General features: G+C 51.0%; 1 protein-coding gene across 1 annotated transcript; it reads left to right on the forward strand.

Moving 5' to 3' along the window:
- The first annotated feature begins 5,776 nt into the window (after positions 1-5,776).
- LOC119093530 (uncharacterized) lies at positions 5,777-8,230 on the forward strand. Its single transcript, XM_037216489.1, has 5 exons — positions 5,777-5,786; positions 6,094-6,299; positions 7,068-7,205; positions 7,406-7,513; positions 7,931-8,230. The coding sequence occupies exons 1-5, from the start codon at positions 5,777-5,779 to the stop codon at positions 8,186-8,188; spliced, it is 720 nt and encodes a 239-aa protein (XP_037072384.1). The 3' UTR covers positions 8,189-8,230.
- The last annotated feature ends 14,462 nt before the right edge of the window (positions 8,231-22,692 follow it).

Below are 22,692 nucleotides of genomic sequence, written 5' to 3' on the forward strand. Positions count from 1 at the left end.
ACACAATAACTTACGTTAAACAAAACCAGCAAAAATATGTACATTTTAAGAAGTTAGCCTCAGAGTGACTGTTTCTGTGTCATTTGGGCTTTACGACGGTTCTGAGACTATGTGGCAACACCTGCCTCGCATTCTGGCAGAAAGGGAGGGGTGGGGGGTGGGGGGGGGGGGGGGGGCAGGCAACGCGAGGAATCCAACTCCACAGTGAATGGTTAAGCGCAAAAGAGATAACTTGTTCACGTTGTGTGACTGGAAATGCCACGCGAGTGACAAGTCATGAAGCGAGTGTTGAAATACTGGTGGCGTGAGCAGAAAGCGGTTGAATTATAAAACTTTGCTGAGTATTGACGCGACATTCTTGCAATGAAACGCGCGGCCAGCTCAGTGGAATACGTGCAAAGTTTTGTGTTGTTGGTATGGAAGTATTCAAATTTTGTGCCGCCTGTTGAGTATCTTGAGGGAGTGCGGAAATTTCCTTCATTGTAATTGAGGAATATGACGCGAACGAGGTACAAACGGGCTGTGAGTGAAAAACAAGGATATTGGGTTAACTGCGTCCCTAGCACGTAAAATTGTCCCGCATTAAAACTGTAAGATAGTTGTAGTACATGGCCTGACATGGTGGTAGCGTGCAAGAAAAGGACATTTTGTGATACGTGTTATGCATAATAGGCGATATGTAATGCGTACATATTTCATGTATTATTGCCTACGTATTTTCATATTGTTTTGGCATGAACAGCACCACAGTCTCATGACGCGATGGTGTAATCTTGACCGCTTCTGATGCTGTGACTGCCAGCTCCGTGCAGGAAATCTTTCTTGAACTCGTACAGGCGTATTTTCCTGGTCAGGAGCTGAAAGGCCCTTCCATTCCAGTCCGGGGTACCTAGCAACTGCTATTCTGGCGATACGAGGAACAGGGTGTCCTGGTCGATCTGGAAGCCCTCAAAGGGATGCATCGTGCATCGGTCCCACTGTCTGATGCGGCAGGCATCAGACATGGGACCGATGACAGACTCTGACTGACAGACATGGGACTGACAGACAGACTCTGACCTGGGCATCTGCCACAAAATGATGCAGGTCCACGTCACTGACGCAAAATGATCGCGTACCGGTACAAGGAGACCAACGCCTTAATGGCGCCGAGACACCAACCCGGCTTAACGGACTCTCGTCTCCTGGTTGAAACGGCGCGGAGGGCCCTTTGTTTGGTAACGCGACTGGCTGGCAGAGTTCACTGTCTCATTGTGAGTGCAAACCATTGCATCATCATTTCTCATGTCTTTTGCCATTGTCAAGAGAGTCCGGACTAACTCCTGACCAACGTAATAAGCATTTTGACATTCGAGGTTCCGGTCCTGTCCCTGTTCGGTAGTTGTGCCCATGGCCGAGTTGGGGCTTATTGCCGACACGGGGCCCCTCGTTTGTCACTGTGAGCCCCTGATTAGCACGCGGGCCCGACCAATGCACAATCTTTCGGATTAACATTTGCAGGCCCAGCCCAGCCCTGCCTTGGGAAAGAGGTCCCAGGGCTGAGACCGGCGCGGGACCGAGTGTTCAGTATTACCTTCTAACAGAGGTCCCTTCATCCTCGGCCTGCCCTTCGGACCCTCCGATCGGACCTTTGATCGCTGTTCCCTCGTGGTTCAAAGAGCTCCTCGGGACCATCAAAGGCTCCTCGTTCCCCCCGCCGGCCGCTAAAAGGATGCAAAGTTCCATCCCTGGGCCAACCCACCCTATTAATTCGATCTCTCTAGCTTTTTCAGTTTTTAAGGTCTGGGGGGGTCAAGTTGGTCTCCACCCGCGCGAAGAATATCCAACAGGTGCATTGACACCCGCGCGTGTAACGGTCGACATTTATTCACGTGCGTATCAATTCCCCTCTAAAATATGTTAGTTGGGTGAGACAGACAGCCGCTGCACTCTCTCTCAATGCAGCACTGAAGTAATCAAACCTTTTTTGAAAGTGATAAGAATTGGAAAATGGTGCGACCAGCTGATCAATATAGTGAAGGTACAGCAAGCTGCTCTCAACAGTCCGCATGGTTTCCTCTTGGGTCACGGCTTGACCTCCTACACCTCAGGGGAGTTTATCCGCGGCGCAAAAAAAAACATGGCAAGTGCAAGGTTGCAAATTGTGGAGTCTTGCAAGCTGCAACTAGTTAACTGTTTAAAACTCACAATGCTTAATTATACGTGACTCGGCTACTTTTGTGTCACACTCACGGTTTGACCTCAGGATCGGCCCAGACTACACGTCAATATGAAACAAACGAAAATGATCGGTACAAAAAGGCACCGAGAATAAAAACTGTAGATCGTTGTAAACAACCCAACACATAAAGCCTAAAACGAGCATAATGTATGCTAGATCCATATACGGTTTGACCTCCATGTGAGATCGAGTTCTTTGCTACTCTAAACCGATTAAAGATACAAATTATGAATGTCTGCAGCTTTAGGCCGTGCAGATACTAAAACGACCTTCACTCTATACAATCGGGATAAGTTTATCTTAAGATCTCGATCTGATTTTCACGCCTGATCTAATTTTTCCTCGCTGGTATCTCAAAACGCATCGAATTTAAACGGTGAAATTTCACTAAAAGCTTTTCGTGTACGAGGCCACGCAGAATATATATTCTGCGACTGACTATTGGTTACGGATGTCACAGTTTAGTTTCTAAGTGTTAGATCAAGTTCTCCAATAGACCAAACAGCATTTGAAATATACACCAAACAACAGCATGGAATGCGGCCGCCTCGTAGAGCATGCATCGAACTACGTCCTAAAATTTGAGCCGCTTTTACGAAGATCATGGCGCCTTAACAACCATCATAGCAGACTTTGTATTCCCCAGGGAGGGGAGTTTTCGATGATTAAGTTTGATTCCGGCAGCCAGAGCAATTAAAGATGGAAATATAGACAAGCGGACAATTTGGCAGAAAATAGACAGGCAGATTGATCGACTGATAGACCGATAGATGCACACATACACACATATACACACACACACACACACACACACACACACACACACACACACACACACACACACACACACACACACACACACACACACACACACACACACACACACACACCACACACAACACACACACACACACACACACACACACACCACACACACACACACAGAGAGAGAGAGAGAGATAGAGAGAGAGATAGGAGAGATATATAAGATATAGAGATGATATAGAGACTAGAGATATAGAGATAGAGATGATATAGAGAGGAGAAGATATGAGAGGAGATAGATAGAGAGAGAGAATAGATAATATATATGATAGCTAGATATATAGATAATAGATAGATAGACTATATATATGATAGAAATAGACTATCTATATATATATCTTATATATATGATATATATATATTCTATAGTTATATAAATAGTACTATAGCTAGATAATCATAGATATAGATATAGATATAGATAGTAGATGATAGATAGATAGATAGATAGATAGATAGATAGATAGATAGATAGATAGATAGATAGATAGATAGATAGATAGATAGATAGATAGATAGATAGATAGATAGATAGATAGAGATAACGTGAAACAAATGCCACGGCGTAGTCGAACTGAGCCTGCCGTCTACAGATTACTCCGCCACCTTAAGGCTGTCCCACCCACAGATGCGCTAACCTTCGACTGAGAAAACCATGTTACCGTTTCCGTTACCATGAACTGAGAGATATCAAGCCATGACTACTACTCAGGCAAATAGCCCCTTTTCATCATCACCAACACCCCCAGAGAACAATGGCGGTTCCCGAGCGCTTTGGGCATAGTATATGGGTTAAGAACACGGACGACTTGGGTTTATGTTCGAATGGTTCACAAACTGAATATTCTGTTCAGTACACGGAAATGTTATTTCAGTGTGTGATATAGCTGACCCTCCAATGTGGAGGATTGTAAGTGCATATGTCTGCTTCTCAACTCGGTGTCAAGAATTTAAAGTTTTAAAAGGGCAGGCACACCTTGCAGACACAGGTTCGTATAATTGGGGATGGGATCCGATGGGAGGGCAAAGGTACCTAGTTTGGAAAGGCTGAAACTTACCATTCCTTATCGTTTGTGCGCATAGTATCATTCAAAGTGTTCCGAAACGAAACGAACGTCATAGAATACCCGGAGCTGAGCAAACCCACCGCACCCAAATGGCCGTACTAAGCCACAGCTTGTTCTGGTGGAGTTACGTGAAAGCTCTCGTGCGGTCTTTTGTACGCGAAGGACTGTGGTTTTTTATCGGAATTGCTGCCAAACTTTTCAGGTGAGTAGCATGGTCCAAATCATGCGGTTGCCCTCAAAGTGTGTGCGAGTGAGCGTTTACAAGCGCATAAATCACAGGGCAGAAGGCGCTAGCTACAAGACTACTGGGAGTGCGGTGTGAACACGAAAGCGAACGGTGCAAGTTACATTTCACGTGTTTTTTCCGAGTAATTTAGTCCCATTCAACACTTATTTTCTGTTGTGTCCTCCATGCGCAATTTCTCTCCATGTTTACCTGAGCCTTAGAAATGGTGAATTGATACCAAGTTAAAGCATAATAAGGCGGAGGGCGTGTCATTACCATGTGCATTTCCATGACCAGCAGTGGTGTGCATGCGCGAAGCAGAAGCATTTATTCACGGATGAGGCCTTCCCCCAAATACGCAGCATTTCCACTCCGTCGGCATAAGCGCGGCGAACACAAACCACTTGTTATGGTTATTAATCAGCCTCATGTTTGCCATATTCGTTATGCACATTCGTCATGCACGCGTGCGCTGAATTTTTGCCATCAATATATGTCATCGCGCTCCCCGGAGGCATTGTTTGCATCCCACTGATGCCACCAGGTGTGGTGGAGAGCTTTCACCACTCCAGGACTCCAGGAGTGGTGGATAGCTTTCAGAGCATGTCGACAGCCAGAGTTTCGTGGATAAAACCATGCTAACCGATTGAAAGGGGACGCCGATGCTCCTGAACCGAGACAGCAGGTGTCAGATGGGGTCACTGGCGGGGCGTCGTGGGTGACCATGACACAGTGTATTTAGCGATATGATAGTGCGCACTGCGCATCGTAGCAGCTCAAGAAGTGCACCACAGTGGTCCTTTAAATGAATCGTGTGGCGACGAGGCTTTGTGGAGCGACGCTGTGCCTTCCATAACCAGCGCCCTCGTCTTGCCAGGGGTGACTTTAGGGACGACATCCGGGGGAGGCTGAAAGGGGCCGCACGACAAATGGCGGAAAAAGGGGAGGCACAGAGCGACACCGTCGCCGCCCTGCACGAAGAACTCACGCTGCGAAGGTCTCAACTGAACGGTCTCAATACACAGCTGCTGCATGCCAAGCACGCCATCGCAGAGCAAGAGGTATTTGCTGGGATCCCTCGTGACTGCAGGCGGATGGTTGTGAGCATGGTCGCTCGTGACCGGCTGCTTCGGCTGGTGACGTGTGACAGCCGCGCCTCCGACGCCCGCAGGTAGAGCGGGACCGCCTGCGGCTGCGGCTGGACGAGGGCGCCGCGCCGTCGCCACCGTCGCTCGACGCGTCGGAGCCGACGCCGCACCGCTCTGCTGGCGACTGGCGGCGGGCTGCAGCCCGCTCGGCGCGCGTCGGCAAGAGCGACGGTCGGTGGCCGGCTCCTCCCCACATCACCGCTCCTCGGCCGTTTGGCGGGGTCGATGTCGTTTTCTTTGGGCTGCTGCAGAACATTGTTCTCATTCTGACGCGTGGCGTGGTCGTTTCATGATCATCGGTGGGGTATCAGAGACCGATGCCAAGCATTCGCGAACTCCGGATGTCCCTGGGCGTCATTCCCGTCAAGGGTCATATGATTTCACCCAACGGAAACCTTCATCCGCTAAGCATCACCATGATTGCCAACATGCTGATGTGCAATAGTCTCCGAGGGTCGTGTTTTTACGTATACAGCAGCGGTCATTTTAAGAGTACCACTGTCCCATGTATCGTAGAGTAGCTGAACGAGCCCACCTGACACCTCCCTCCCTCCCAGAGGACGAGCAGGACGAGCCAGTCCACCTGACACCAGCCCTCCCTCTCAGGGGAGGAGCCCGACGAGTCTACCCGGCTGCGCCGCCTCGTGCAGGACGGCTCGGAGGAGGTGGGCCGGTTGACGCAGCAGCTGGACGAGACGTCGCGCACGGTGCACGTGCTGCGCGCCGAGCTGCGCGTGGCGCTGGAGGCGATGCAGGACCAGCGGCGCGAGGCCGACCTCCGGCTGATCTCTTCCTCGGACAGCAGGCTGCACGTGGGGTCATGTCATTCTGTGGCACTCAGGCTCGGCCTGCCACATGCACAGGCCAGACAGGCCGCTTGGCGCTCACCTCCCGACCCTTACCAGCTAGCAGACCAGTATTGGCGACTTGTACAATCAGCTGTATTGTGCTCAGTTATCGGCCCTTCAGTGTATCAGGAGGTGCTGGCTGAACGACTGCTACTGGCATGGGTTTAAATGTTACTGGCCACTTCTTTGCTTATTTCAAGCACTAATCACAAGATCTTACAACGGTTTTTTTGTTAAAAATCTGTGAAAGACGCTACTGGAAATCTCCAAACTGTTTTTTAAAAAACGCCACTTCACGTCTGTGCGTTTTGCGATGCAGTGTCCTCATTCCTGACTGACTGAGTGGCTACCTTGCGTCATCGGGTCGGATACGTACCGGCCGTGAAGGCGGCAGTCGCTGCCGTCCTCAGCGCCGCTGACAGCGACAGCCGGCTCACGAGCTGCTGAGACAGTGCAGACCTAGCGTACCTGGTGGTGCAGACCAGACGTGACCAGACCCGACCTGACCTGACCGGAGCTGACCGGAGCTGACCGGACCAGACGTGACTTGACCCAACCTGACCTAACCGGAGCTGACCGGAGCTGACCGGACCAGACGTGACATGACCTGACCTGACCTGATCTGATCTGACCTGACCTGGGGTCACTCACGGAGTGTCTGGAATGGTGACGCCGTCTCTCATTCGCACCTGCTCTTGCTCTGGCCGTTCATCCCACGCACCAACTCAACAGGAGCTGGGAAGCATCGAGCGGTGCAAAAAGGAGCTTCAGGCGCTGGCCGCCAGATGGCAGACGCGAGCCGAGGCCAGCGAACGTGGCCGCCGCCAGAGGGAGGTCGAGCTGCAGCAGGAGCGGACGCGGCGCGTCGAGGTCAGAGGTCGCTGAAGAGCACCTGACACGCTCTCGAGATCGGACGTGTCGCTCCCGATAGCCGGATCACGCGGTCAGACTGCTCAGCGTCATCATATATTTTGCCTGAGAAGTGTATGATGCCACAGGTCAAGGGATTTAGGTCGGGGGTGGGGGCAGGCGGTGCCCTGTCTGACCATTGGCCCTATCGCCTGCCGCAGCTGGAGGACTCCCTGCTAGAGGCGTCAGCGTGCATGCGGGAGATCCAGCAGCGGCTGGAGCGGCACGACCAATACTCTACCTGGGCCAAGTTGAACCAGAGCCTGCAGGTGGGGTGTCGACCCGGCATCGTTCTCGGAGCGACCGGACTGGCCCGTAGGCAGGCTCAGCTGGTGGCGGCTGGCGGCTCTTTAACCTATGTCTCAACAGGGGACTGGAACCATTCACTTACTGGTATTCTGAAATGTCTGAGGTATGGGTAAAACTATCCTCCCGTTCAGAGGAGGGAAACCTCGCAATACCCTCCCCCTCCCCATTCAGCTGGTGGTGGATTATGCAAAGGGAGAAGTTGGTGAAATATGTACACATATCCTCCATAATACAACCATATCAAGTGTTGTTATCATCAAAATCTACGAATCATTCGATACCTTAGTTTCGTAGAAATGATCTCTTGGCATAGCATAACGGCTTTATGACATACCCTTTAAAAACTGTGTTTATTGAGCCGAACTTATCCGTTGCAGCTCAAGCAGGTGGAATCGGTCATGCTGGCGCTCCTAAAGGTGACGTCACAGTCGGCCCGCGAGGTGGCACCACCGACGGGCGCCGTCTGGTCCGGCTCGTGCGGTGGTTCGCTGGACTCGTGCTCGTCAGCGGAGCTGGGATCGGAAGCGTCCCTGGCCACCACCGAGCCGGAGCGACGCCGGCAGGACTCGCCGGACGCTGAGTGCAGCGACACGAGCACCGGCATCAGCGCTGACGAGGGCCAGCATCAGCGCTGATGACGAACGACATCAGTGCTGACCGCCCCTGGCGGGCCGTGACAGGAGAGGCCGGGCGGCCGCCACCCAGCCGCGCCTGGCCTTCCAGCCGGCGCCACCGGCCGTGAAGGCTGTTCAGGGCCGGGCGGCGCAGACGGCAAGCCGGGCTCGGCTGAGGGCCGGCGGCGCCTTTCCCGGAGGCCCGGGTGTGGCGGCGAGCCCCGGCCTGGCCCGGCCGTACTGACCGAGGGGGGGGGGGGGAGGCAACTGAACCGACCGCAGCTCAAACAGAGAAGGTCACCTGTGAAGACCGCGAACTAACTCGCTTGGTAGCTACAGCTTTAACGACGACTGAGGTGCTCTGGAGCACATTCAAGTGTTCTGTCTTGTCTTGACATGAGGTCACGGCCTAGACGGCCGCAACATAGTGAAGGCAGCCTGACCGGAGAGGTGGGCCTGGCAGCTGAGGCGGCGCGTCTCGCGACGTGAGGACGTCCGGCCGCGGCATCCAGGTCCTCTGCTCGAGCTCTGACTCGGTAGAAAGCGAGGAGCACTCGGAAGACGACAGTGGACTGCAGACAGAGAGGCGTGCCAGACGACAATGATGACTTGAACTGAGGTCATGACCCAGCAAAAATGTTGTCCTGACCTGAGGTCACGGTCTAGACAGCCGCAGCATGGAGGACAGCCGCGCTTTGGCTAGTGACGGCTTGCGAGGGCCTGACGGAAAAATCAATGTGTTTTGAAATTTATATTGTTTTTTAGACTACTCAGTGTTTTGAGTGGCTGGGACCCTACGGCGCCATACTGCTCATAGACCTGGAAGTAATACGGATATGGACAGGAATATAAGCAGAAAGCCAGGATATAGCTCTTACACCCGAGATCAGATCACAGGATGTTGTCGAGTCTTTGACGATCTCTTCAATGATCGCATTTGGGATCTCTCTCTCTCTCTCTCTCTCTCTCTCTCTCTCTCTCTCTCTCTCTCTCTCTCTCTCTCTCTCTCTCTCTCTCTCTCTCTCTCTCTCTCTCTCTCTCTCTCTCTCTCTCTCTCTCTCTCTCTCTCTCGCCCACGTGCTCCGCGTTAGAGAGCGGACAGCTGACTGCAGTGCAGCCGATGACGCAACCCTAGGAAGTGCGCAGTTCGCCCAGTTGTTCGGTTGGAAATCCCGTAGTAAGGCAGCCAAAAAGGTTGTGCTATCACATGGGTGTTCTTGATGCATAATGAGCAAGAGATTGCAACCATCTGTTTCGAATGTTCTACACTAGCTGCCCCACCACACCGTCCGATATCGCTCAAAATTAACAATCTCAATTACAATAGTTGTGATGAAAATAAACCAGCCTTCCGTGAATTCAAAAAGCGAACCTGATTAACTTGCAGAGTATTGAAAATCCTTACAGCTAAAACATTCGAAACTGCTGCCGGAAGTTATCAGTAGTATTCATATCAGCAGTATTTTCTTTTTCTGATGGGCCTTCACTGAAAACATTTGTTTTGCAGTACGCTGTTGGCCAATGGGCGTCATCAGGAATCAAAGCTCGCAAGACAGGTGTTTACGTTGGTCGCCGATGGAAACATCAAATATTTTCGGTGCGAAGGTTCGTGATACGTTATTCGCTGATCAGCTCAGCGCGGTGGATCAAAGTGCGCTCATCATTATTATTTTTGTGGTATAATTACATTGCTGCATTATTGTGTTGTCAATGTAAAAATGGCGCAACACGATGGCAGACTGTTGGCACGCAAATGAAGGGACTGTTTCATCTTCGGACGAGGTTTTGAACTGAAATAGTCATCTTGAAGATGATTCGGCGCAGTTCACAGCCATACCTTCGTAAGATCTAAGCCCCTCTAGTTTCTGAGCTACACGCCCGAGAAGACGTAGACTATTTTGCGCAGACTGTTTCAAGGCAACGCAGGTATCCATGACGCTATAATAGTGTCATTTGAGTCCTGCCATTTCATTTGCCATGCGGCGATCGAGACCAACAAAGCATTATTGACGGGTCGTTCATACCTGGCGTTCGTGAACACGATTTTCACATGTAACTGAAGCCATTCAGCTGCCAGTCTATGTTGTGCAATGTACAATGGCAAACAATGACTTATTGGGGAGCATATTTACTAAAAAGAGAAATCTTTCCGTTTAGAACAATCTTTTCACAATAACTATACCGACAGTTACAAGTGAGCTTATTTCATCATATCTGACGCTTGCTTGAACAGGATCTTCAAATGTGGGACGTTCGTTTTAAATCATTTGACCCACAAGGCCTAACACAGCTCAAAGGGAACACCAAGAAGCAGGACGCAACCGGGTCCTTTTCTCCTGCGGGCACTTGCGGCCATAACCACGTAAACTGCTTTTTGTCAACTTGCGCCGGAAGTGATACACCAAACGTCCCCTTAATGTCTCAGCAATTTTACCTGAAGAATCTTTTAAGCCTTGCCCACCTATTTGACATTTTCGGGACCACAATATACCCAGAAATATGTACCCATGAAAACTCACAGAATTAAGCAGAAGAGAAATAATCGCCGACAATGGCTTTAGACCAAGACTTTTTCCTGTTTCCTTCAGCGGACAACCAAAACATATTTCCAGCTTCCTTTTCGTGGCGGAGCCATTAAATATTAAAAGTTCGGTTATGAAATGAACAGACATCAATTTTTTTAAACAGCAATCTTAATTTAATCAGCTGCAAGCCGGAAAGGCTTGATAAGGCTCCAAGCCGAACAAATCATCATTTGAGATGCCTCAGGGTGATTTATTTCGGGCTGCGCCCGCCCCACAACATTCTTCAATGTGTTACCTGGCGGGGGACTTATATATGATATATATATATATATATATATATATATATACATGTATATATATATATATATATATATATATATATATATATATATGCAACGATGCTACTCATATTTAAGGGTGTCTTGATCCATAGTATTAGGGAAGAGGTCAAAACGCAAAGATGGATGGACCGAATACGAGTGACACGCTAATGCTACGCCACTCCAGATTATAAGATTCATTATGTCAATCGAGCTAATACTTCACTTCAGTATTCAGAGCTAATACTTCAGTTCAGCTGAAGTTTAGTTTAAAAAGGGCCAGTGCATGGGGGCGCTAGTGGCCCTGGTGCTAAACCGACTGACTTCTGCGCACCCACCCAATCGTGCCAGAGATCGTTGGGAATTCATCCCAAGCGTCTGGCCATGGGCGCAACGGATTACACAACAGGCGTCTTAAACTTTAAAAGAAGGTTTCGTGGGTAGCCCCAATGAATACAGAGGGTGCGGCGTCGGCTGATCACGCCAGGTAACGTGTGATCTATTGATGCCCTTCATCTGATCTAGAGCGCCTAGTCTCGCTCTAGATTTTTGTGCGGGAAAAGTCTCCAACGCTGGAGAAATTTCGTCATAACAACACGAGCCAGCCAGCCATCTGCATTTCCGTTCGGTGCAGTCGCTTCGCACAAATTGAAGTTTAGGCGGAAAAACGCATCTGAGTGACTGTGAAAAGACACAATATGTATTTTCCCTCTAGTAGAGCGTTTATCAAATTCGCACCTAATTCGACGCTGACGCATTCCACAGGCAAAACATTTGAAATGCACATGAAATGGGACGAACAGGGGCGACACCCGTCGCTTATCGTTAGGCTCATGAAATTAGTCGATAAGCGTTACTCCGGAGGTGTTTTTGCTTCGTTATCGTGTACCAAATCATCATTTCACGCTTCTGTATTTGGCCCCATGGAACAAAACCATTAAGTACTGTAAATTAAAGATGACCAATAGGTGCATGATCATGGAACAGAAACGCTTCCGGGACCAAAAAGCTCCGGCTGTTTTGATAGCCCTGACTTCGAACCGCGGTCCTGCTGCTGCTTATCCACTTTTTACGGACAATTTGGATTTGGTACCAATTAGGTCACTAAAAACATTGGTGGCGTGTAAAGCCCTAACGGTCTGCATTAGTTCTCAAAATTATCTCCGTTGCTGTTATCAGCACTATCACCACCACCATCGTCACCATTATCATGCATATTCGTCGTCATAGCCGCCATCACAGCACCACCGCTTATGCCCAGAGCTTTCAACTTTTCTCTCCACGGTGTCCTTCCGAACGGTCGACCACGCCTCACGCGCCGCGCCGCGCTCCCCTTTCGGCACGGCTGCACCCCGTTCGGCTCCGACGAGTCCGCTCCGGTTCGGTTTCGCACGGCTCGTGTGGCGGCGGCGGGCGCGGCGGGTCCCTGGCGCGACGCGTCCCTGGCGGCCCGGCGGATATCCGGGTGGTCGAGGCTGACCCGGGCGGCTGGCGGCAGCTCGGTCGAGATGGCGGTGGCCGAGTGGGGCCGAGCTCTGTCGGCCGGCGAGGCGCCCGCGCTCTCCAGAGGCTGTTCGCGCACTTAACCCGCTATCCCGCCGCGGGATGCGCTTCTGTACAAAAGGCGGGCTGCAGCCTCCGAAGCACAAAGGCTTTAGTGGTAGTATCGGCTTCAGATGCCAGGCATTAACATAGTGGTGTCATTTTGTATGTTTTTGAGGGTCCTGAGCTCACCGGTGGTTTTGGGTTTTGATATTACTCGTGTGGTGATGCATGTAAAGCACGACCTAAAAGAGTTCGAAATTACTGTTGGATTCCGCGAATAATTTTTGTTGATTGCCGCCACTGCTGATCAGTTTAAAGAGGCGGGCAGAACGACAGACTTCAAGACTTACATGTGGAACATTTCCAGACCCACACGACGCTCCCATTTCCGGTCGTTAGTCGCCATGGTTTTGACCACAGAAGTTTAACAAAACTGTATCTGGTCTGGCTTTTGACTACATACGTCTCCTGTTTGCGCGCGTCATGTTCGGAGAAGACGGCGTCCCAGTGGACACGCCGCATAGCCCGAGGAGCGCGCGGGCGCCGGTGGCGCGCACCCGGACATCGCCGCCCCCGTCGCCGCGCGCACAAAGCGCCTCTGCCACGGCCACCGGGAAGAGGCGAGCCGGGAAGCGGTCCCACGGGCCGCCAGGGTCGTGACACTGCCGCCCCCTGTGAAGGTCAGGGGCCACCGGCGCCGCTGTGGTGCGGACCACGTGGAGGTGAGCTCGGAACGGCCCAGTGCCTGGCCCGCCCCACCGATCGGAACTCCGGCACTCCTGCTGGCACTCCGATCATTGAGAAACTTGATTAGCTGCATCCGATCAAGTTGTTGCGCCAGCCGGTTGGCTCAAAGCGAACCGGTGACGGCACGAAATGGCCCCAGCCGCCGCAGTGCTGCGATCGGTATAACACCAGCCACGCAACGCCAAACGCTCGTCTACGCGGGGTTCCTAAGCGTTGTTTGTCGAAGCTCCGTTTGCTCAAGCCGTTGTGTTGAGTTATGCCGAGGCCGGTCCACATGCACAGGGGGCGGCCGGCCACAGCTGGAGCACGGCCCCCACCGCCGGTCTGTCGGCGGGTCTGTCCTGCCCGCCGGACAGTCCACTCGCACCCAAGGCCGCCGCGTTACGTAAACCGTGACCCAAAACAACCGCGCATTAAGAGGCAATGCGAGCTTTTCCGGAACGGTGGCGCTATGACACAACAGCCGGAGTTCGTCCTGTCGTGAGTGATCGGCTCATTTGCCGAACCTCGCGTTTTGGATGGTCTCGACCCGGTCCAGCGGCGGCTGGCGGCGTCCACGCTGCCAGCGGTGCACCGGATTCATCCCTGAACGCGCACTGCTCACACCGTCCCGGACCGGCGGGGCGCAGCGTGTCGAGAAAGTTCGGGAAGTGATGGGAGTCGCTCTGCTGACCTGAAATTCCCAGCCAGCGCGTGGCTGACCGGGTCGGGGCGTGATGGGCGAAACCCGCCCCCCAGACCGTGCCTAGGTCACTTGTTTCTCGTCACGCAGCTGGGAGACGTCCTCAGATCGGGCACGCAGCGCTAGCGGATGACTGAATCAGCGCGCCAAGGATTCAGCGGCGCTGAAATCATGCAGCGACTTTCTTGCATGCAGGATTTTGTCGGTCTTGGTCACAGCTTGCCCTGTGTCTGTGTGACCATCCGATCATGGCCCCCACCGTTTGTCTGACCACTCAGTCATGATCCCGTCTGACTGTTTGACTGCTCTGTCATGACCTGCTTCCTTTGTCTGACCACTCGGTCATCACCCACCCTGTCTGCCTGACCACTCGGTCATCACCGGCTCTGTCTGTCTGGCCACTCGGTCACCACCGGCTCTGTCTATCTAACCACTCGGTCATCACCTACCCTGTCTGCCTGACCACTCGGTCATCACCGGTCATCCGCCGTCGTTATGAAGTCCTGAAAATGATGCGACGGCGGCCGGCTTCCAGTCGTGTTCACGTCACAGCCTGGATTTTATCGGTGAAATTTCTAGGATCCAAGCCGGGGTCTTCTGATTAAGAGTTTGGTGTTCTACCTGGCGTTCCTGTTAAGACGTTGCTTGATGTTAGCCGATGTTCGCTACGGCGTTATCAGAGACACTTTCGTATGCGTTTCCCTTCTCACAATTCTTTCTTTCTTTTCTTCCGACCGTTCGTTGTCTGCCCGGACGTCTGGAAATTGCCACCCACGATCTGGGAGACAGTGCCAGAACTGCTGGGAGACGGTGCCGGCGACTGCTGGGAGACAGTGCCGGCAACTGCTGGGAGACAGAACCGGCGACTGCTGGGAGACAGTGCCGACGACTGCTGGGAGACAGTGCCGGCGACTGCTGGGAGCCAGTACCGGCAACTGCTGTGAGACCGTACTGGCGATTGCTGGTAGCCAATGCCGGCGACTGCTGAGAGCCAGTGCCGGCACTGCTGGGAGCCAGTGCCGGCGACTGCTGGGAGCCAGTGCTGGCGACTGCTGGAACCAGTGCCGGCGACTACTGGGAGCCAGTGCCGGCAACTGCTGTGAGGCAGTGCCGGCATTGCTGTGAGACAGTGCCGGCGACTGCTGGGAGCCAGTGCCGGCGACTGCTGGGAGACAGTGCCGGCACTGCTGTGAGACAGTGCCGGCATTGCTGTCAGACAGTGCCGGCGACTGCTGGGAACCAGTGCCGGCACTGCTGTGAGACAGTGCCGGCGACTGCTGGGAGACAGTGTCGGCACTGCTGTGAGACAGTGCCGGCATTGCTGTGAGACAGTGCCGGCGACTGCTGGGAGCCAGTGCCGGCGACTGCTGGGAGCCAGTGCCGGCGAATGCTGGGAGACAGTGCCGGTGACTGCTGGGAGCCAGTGCCAGCAACTGCTGGGAGACAGTGCCGGCGACTGCTGGGAGCCAGTGCCGGCACTGCTGGGAGACAGTGCCGGCACTGCTGTGAGACAGTGCCGGCGACTGCTGGGAGCCAGTGCCGGCACTGCTGTGAGACAGTACCGGCGACTGCTGGGAGACAGTGCCGGCACTGCTGGGAGACAGTGCCGGCACTGCTGTGAGACAGTGCCGGTGACTGCTGGGAGCCAGTGCCGGCACTGCTGTGAGATGGTACCGGCAACCGCGGCACGGCGTGCGTGACTTCAATAGTTCCATATCAAAACTCTGCATAGATTCTGACCGGCTTATGAAATTGCTCCTCACGTCCCGTAAGAGTCCACAAGTGGTGCTGGCGAGAGGTGGGCTGGCTGCGTTCGTCAGACACCTCTGGCCGCCGTAGTCTTGTGTTCCAGCTGCCCCACGGAGGTTTTCTAAGGAGGGGACCCTGCTTAACGAGATCTGCTCATGCACTTATCCCGTTCTGCGCAGAGTAAAGCAGTTCTTGAGATGACTTAGTGGAACAAACTATCGATCTGACGAGTGACGGTTGCCTGGACGCGGCGAACCGATGTGATGGCATTGCACACACATTAGCATTCAGTGTCCTACATCGCAAGCCGCACCGTGCTTGACAACGACAGTTTGAGGTCAGAGTGCTGACGAGTCTTGCCTCGGTGCCAAAGTTGTGCCTTAGCTCTCGGTGCGTCATAATATGCATATATATCTATATATATATATATATATATATATATATATATATATATATATATATATATATATATGTATATATATATATATGCATATAGATATGCATGTATACATACATAAATATATCGTGAAACTTCTTTGTAAGATACTGTTGGCATGATGTTTAGCTTTCTGTTGGGAGTATTGACTCTCCCTGTTGCGAGCGGTAACTCTCCGTGTACCATTGGTTTTCTCCTCTCCACTTTCTCTGTCATGCTTTTCATATTCTTTCCCTCTTCTTTCTCTCGATCCTCCCTCCCCTTTTTTCTCTCTCCCTCTTTCCTATCCTTTCCATTTTTCTCCCCTATTGCCTTATTTTTTCTTGTTTTTTTCTCCTTTTCGACCCACTTCACCTCCCCCTCCCTAATCCCCTTTCCCTTTCCGTCCCCTATGTCTCCCTCCCCTATCTCCTTCCTCTCTCCCTCTTTTATCTCTCCATTTCTCCTGCCCTCTCTCTCCCTCTCCCCGAGCGCGGAGCCGCTCAGCCCGTCTGGGGCCTCATATAAACAGGGCGTTCGCCAGCCCTCAATCTGCTGCCATGTTTATTTGTCCGTTTCGTACTGGCCTCTCCGTTAATAAACACGCGACAAATGGCCGGCCGGCTGCGCCGCCGCCTGCGGCCACTGCCCCCGGGCCAGGCGACGCTGCAGCACCTAAAACGGGAAACACTGCACCACTGCAAATGCCATTACTTCGGCTTAGGGTGGAGGGCGCACGTTTGGCAGCGGATGGTGCACACAATGCTCGCCACCCTCCGGGGTGCACCATATATGTCAGAGTGCTTAAATGTACGGTTAGTTCACTACTGGAACTAACGGGACCTAACCAAGTTAAAACTGGCGGTCCCTTTTCTGCCTTGAAGTGCGCCATGAAATCGACGGATTGTGAGTTTCGGCTGGATGAAGGTTAAAACACCCCAGGTAGCGTCTGAATGTCTCACTCCTCGTAACGAGCGTACTGAGGTCTGCTTTCTTCAGCGAACTTCGCAACCCTTACATCAGCCATTTATTTTTTAGCACGAGGAGGGGAGCAGGGACAGCCTGCATGAAATCAGTGCCACGTCATTTGGATGCATGGTGCGAAGTTTAATCTCATATAGGCTCGAAGAGACAGGTTGACGGTTTTGGTGAGGCTGCCTCGGCTGCCACTTGTCACTTGAAAAATCACTTTTATTAGTCTGGCGGAGCCTGCGTCTGACCACAAACTCTCAATGGTGAGTCAGACGGTGAAACGTTCGTAAGGGAGGGAGCGCATGTACGCACAGCCCACTTGAAAAGAATCACAAGGACAGCAGGGGGACACACTGTCCGCTGGAATCGTTTGAGAACCCCGGGAGGGTCACGTGGCGGTGGTGATCACGTGACCCGCGACGGGAAGAGGAGGTCGCGGGTACGCTTTCGCTCGGAGCGAATTTAACATACGCGTTAGCCCCACTTGATGATTAAGCCCCACGGGCTGTGACCTCACGGGCTGTGACCTCACAGGCTGTGGCCTCACGGGCTGTGACCTCACGGATTGTGACCTCACGGGCTGTGGCCTCACGGGCTGTGGCCTCACGGGCTGTGACCTCACGGGCTGTGACCTTACCTCACGGGCTGTGGCCCCCGCGCGGTGTCGCATTTGTATGTGGCGGCATGCAGCAGGACAGAACAGGTGAAGGGTTGTAGCGGCGGTATGTCTCCCTGCAGGGCGTAGGCTAGGGGGAGGAAAGGGACCATTCTTCTACCCTCCCCCCCCGCACCCCCCACCCTTGAAAAAGTTCTCGGTACGTGACTAGCGGAGTGCATTGGGGCAGAACATAGAACGAGTCGCGGCGCCTGTGGTATGCAGCGGTATACATTGCAACAGAACCCACAAGACAGCTTGCCAGTGCTCAGTTCTGCTGGGGCCAGCTTATCACTTGGCAGCTAAACAACAGCTGCGTCTCCAGTGAACTGAGTTGGTAATTTCCTGGCCAGTTGTCTTTCATTGGCTCTGGCGGGCCTAGTCTAGAATCTCGGAAAGAGGCTGATGTCGGATGCGACTGTAAGCACCTACCAGAAACACAGTCCTTGAAGGGAATGTTCCACATTTTGGCCATTTGGCTGTTTTGGCCATAAGCAGAAAACAACCTGTAGTATGACCGCGATCGCATGACATTTGTATGATGTCATTAATGCCGAGGCGACTTTGAAATAGGCTCCCAATAAACCTTTTCGCACTTCCGCGGGTGTGTAACTCAGGAACCAGAGGGTTTTGGGTCTGAAAAAGAGCATGACCGTGAACTGCATCAAAGGTCCTAAAGATATCTATTTCAGTTCAAAACGCCATACAAATGTGGAATATTTCCTTTAAGCACGACCCCTGCAAAATGCAAAAGGGCCTGGCCCTTCAGTTTTTGGTCTGAGGCGATTCGACCAGGGGACAACCCCAATGTTTTTATGTGGCCTGTTTTCACCTGTAGGCAAGATAACTTTATGTCCACTGCTACCGGTTCCCTGTTCTCATTGGAGAGGGCTCACTATCAGTGGCACTCATGGTTTTTATTTCAAGCTTATGAAATCAGCTCACGCCATTATTCTAAACGCATGCCCGAGTCTGCCAGAGCCAATATGGAGTCTGCTGTGTGTATGTGCGTGTGTGGGGGAGGTGGGGGGGGGGGGGGGGCGTGGCGAGTTTTAAAGTGTCCACTGTTACTCGTTGTTGCTAGGCAAATACTTAACTTGTAGCTTTATCAATCAGCGTTGCTGTTATGACAATAAAACTGTATGCAGCTGCACTTGGCGTATGGTTTATAAAGGGTGCGGACAGCCTGACCTAATGACGTGAGGTAGTGAAGGGATAAATCTTAATGTGCTTATAACACACGGAAACCACCCGGCACCGGAGAAAAATTGCTACATACTTGGTACGCTTACTACTTTGGATGGAACGTACAGTTAGACATCTAGCCCGTTCATTCGACGGAGGCCTACATGCTAATTCTGAGCCCCTGGCGATGATTTCAGGGGCCGGATGTATATAACTCTGCAGACAGCGTTGTTATTGCCAATGTTCGGTAGGATACCTAAATGCGTTGACCCCACAGAAGAATATCTGGTTTCCTTTCGTGAAAAAGAAATCATGATGATAAAGCGCTGTTTTTCAGTTCCAATAAAATCCTGAGCAGCTGATGGATTGCCGCCTTGGCGTTGCTCTGAGAACGTGTAGTGGTGTGACAGACAGGTGTCCATCTCAATTGGTTGTGCTTCTTTTAATGGGGCTGGCACGCGATTCAGCTTTGTATTGAATTGGATCCAGTGCGAATATATTTTCAGCATCGCATGATAAAACCAGTGCGAAATGGTGGAAGCTGACGGGAATGACCCAGGTAAGCAAGATGGGGACATACGAAACTCGGAAACTTGGCCCGCTCCGAAACATTTGGTGTGGCTTGATTGGGTGTAGAAAATCCATGGAAGATTGTGGAGGCCATGGACATTATCATCGAAGGCAAACTGTTGATGCATTGTTGTTTTTGGTATCCAGTTTATCACCGAGATAAAACAACAACAAAATGTAGAGGGGACAGTTTGATTAACTTGCAAGAATTTGTATCGCCGATAAGGAGAAAAGATAACATTCGTTTCTCCCTAAATAAACATGCTGACTAAATCCTTGCTGGTGCTACCGTGTAACTTCAGATCCTTTTTTCGTAAGGCATTTGTTCAAAAGGACTGCGCTCATACTTCTATGTTTGGAACCCGGAGTTCCAGACGCATTTGAACAGGATGTTTGTGTTTGACGGTCTGTGATAAGCTTCACAACGCGGGCGACATGAATCTGAGGGGTAATGGCGCACCCACTCCCGGGAATGTGGAACAACATACCTTGGATTATTGTAAAAAAAAAATGGAAAGAATTTACCTGGACACGTCTTTGCTCACGAGCTTCTGTGGACGTTGTTACGGGGTAGGATGTGACCTACATTTAAAAGCCCCACGTTCAGAACGCCGCGAGTGAAATATTTACGTTAAAGGACGATCACTTCCAGGAGCCGCTGTTCCCAATATTACCCTCTTAAACAAAGTTGTGTTGAGATTCCCTTCTTCGGCAAGCCTGCTGCTCATGTGGGCCTTTCGGTCAATGGTTGTGCTGGAAAGGCCCTTGGGCCACCGACCTACTTTGTTCGGCAAACGCTACGCACGTTCCACGGAAAAGTGTTTTCAATCTGATCAATGTCGTTAAGCTGTTTAGCGTTACATTCAACTGTTCAATTCGAGGGGGGGGGGCGGGGAGGCACTTACCAGCTCAACCCGGCTAGAGCGGCCAGCGGATTGCGGTCATGAATGGAGCACTAAATGCCAGCTTGGCTGTGTCGCTCCTCCCGCTTTTCGGGCCGTATGTCCACGCTTCGATGACAGGTTGGCATTAAATCAAAAAAAGGTTGGCAAACACGCCAACCTTTGACGAAAGGTTTTTGACGAAAGTAACGGAAGGACCTCACGGGAAGGCGGGGCTAATCTGGAATTTCCGAAAGAGGCTGGTGTCGGGTGTGACTGTAAGCACCTACCAGAAAAATAGTCCTTGAAGGGAATATTCCACATTTGGTGATATTGAGATGAGCATCAGCTATGATGGGAAAAACTTACTTGTTACTATTCGTAAGCTTTCAAGGTTCAAAAACGACCCTAAGGAGCAAAATTTCAAACTTTGTAGAAATGCGCCCCATTGCGTCATTGTTTGGCGGTGCAATGGAATGGTTTTGTGACGACAGCAATATCTGGCAGTAACTGGCAGCCACACCTAAAGAATACCTCGAAACGCAGGAAAGCTGACGCCAACCAGCCATTGTCGTCGCGGGCGCTGTGTTGGGTGGCGGATTGGTGAATGGATTGTTTATGGACTTTTTGTCTTGGCACTGGTCGTAAGGGAAGCTTTGGTGGGCTGTTTGACTTGCGCTACGTAGCGATCGCCAATTTTAGGGCAGATTATTAATATCAAAGCACGATATGCTATGAAGACTGCTATACAGCGTCAAGAATCTTACAGAAACCCGCCAAGGACTGTTGAGCACGTCAATTATGTTTTGTCGACATTACTTTGCCTGCGATGCTATAGTCCTGACATTGATATCAGGCGATGTGTACAGTAGTTACAGTTACTTTTTATTATTTGTAACTGGAAATCATTTGCATGCAAAATTTAATGAATCTGTAACATTGCTATGGATTGATTGTCAAAGCATTGTTATTTCTATGGTAATTATGGTAAGGCCGATCTACCAATAATGTCTCTCTTGCTTAGGGTTATTTATGCAATCGCTAGTTAACCATTGTGGTGCAACAGCATTCTCGCTGGTGATAGTCCTTAAGCGTCGTTAATTCAGTTTCTGCCCGTCATTCATAAATTATCCGCTGTTATCTCACGGGTTTGACATAGAGCAGTCGACCAATGTGGTCCATTGTGTAATGGCACGGGTCAACAGTGTCACTATGGCACCAACTCAGTTCTGTACTGTGGCATGCCATAATGAACAATGATGCGGTGTTTCTACTGCAATCCCCCCTGCTTTCATAACAAATTCCATCAGGAAAAGATGAGTGAAGTATGCATTCTTGCCTTAACTCCGCATCTGACATATGACTGACCAAAAACACATGATACAATATAAAAATCACTTTAAGCAAAGCGCACAAGTAATAAGCGACATCACTTGCTATGCCTGCTTCTGAAATCCACAAAACATAGGTGACAAGGATGGAAACACGTCTTTTGCTTCCACAGTCATGCAACATGCTGCTACCATCACGCGGCTTCACTCAAAAACATTGTTCACACAAGTAATAAGACATGCATAACAAGAAAATGACACTGCAAACCTGCTGACCTGACACAACGCTGGAGATATGACAAACGCATGTAGTTATGGTTAGATGGGCGAAATGCAAGAATGCGATGAAGCTGCCGTTGCACACAAGGCTCATGATAAAGATATCCTTAAGTGCCATCCAAGAAACCAACAGCAATGGTTCCCCACCTTTCTCAGCACCCAGCATCTCAGACAGTTTTGCAAAGCTGCATCATACGAGCTTGTACCAAGCATGTGCATCAACGAGCTGTGCAGACCTGTCCCTATTGCCTAGATGAATTGCCTATATAATGGCATGCAATCGATTATGCTTTAATACCTCAGGTTCCAAATGTTGGCAAGATCATAATGAAGCAGCAAATTGCCCTTGAATACCCCAACAACATGGGTGCTAGTGTTTCTTTCAGTTTACCAACATCAATACCTTGTCATGTTGAAACACAAACCTTAAGATAGAGACAGGTATCGATATACCACAATTAATTGGAAGTCACTAGATTCAAAGCGTACCAAAATAATGTTCTCTCTCAGAAGTACAAACCTCGCACGCACACTCCTCATCATATCAAGATCAATACAGGGCGCTGGCACTCACCACCCGTGATCACATCCATTTCGGGCCCCTGATTCACACTCTAATGTCAAATGAGTAATAAATAAGGGACTATCAAATTGCAATTTTTCTCGTAA

This window comes from Pollicipes pollicipes, unplaced genomic scaffold (genome assembly GCF_011947565.3).
Source record: "Pollicipes pollicipes isolate AB1234 unplaced genomic scaffold, Ppol_2.1 Scaffold_4002;HRSCAF=4701_pilon_pilon_pilon, whole genome shotgun sequence".
Lineage (NCBI taxonomy): Eukaryota > Metazoa > Arthropoda > Thecostraca > Pollicipedomorpha > Pollicipedidae > Pollicipes > Pollicipes pollicipes.

What these genes read in the sequence shown, in the direction of transcription:
- LOC119093530 (XM_037216489.1), top strand. An exon ending in AGCGGACGCGGCGCGTCGAG is followed by an intron (nt 7,206 to 7,405) that starts GTCAGAGGTCGC and finishes CGCCTGCCGCAG; the next exon opens with CTGGAGGACTCCCTGCTAGA. An exon ending in AGTTGAACCAGAGCCTGCAG is followed by an intron (nt 7,514 to 7,930) that starts GTGGGGTGTCGA and finishes TATCCGTTGCAG; the next exon opens with CTCAAGCAGGTGGAATCGGT.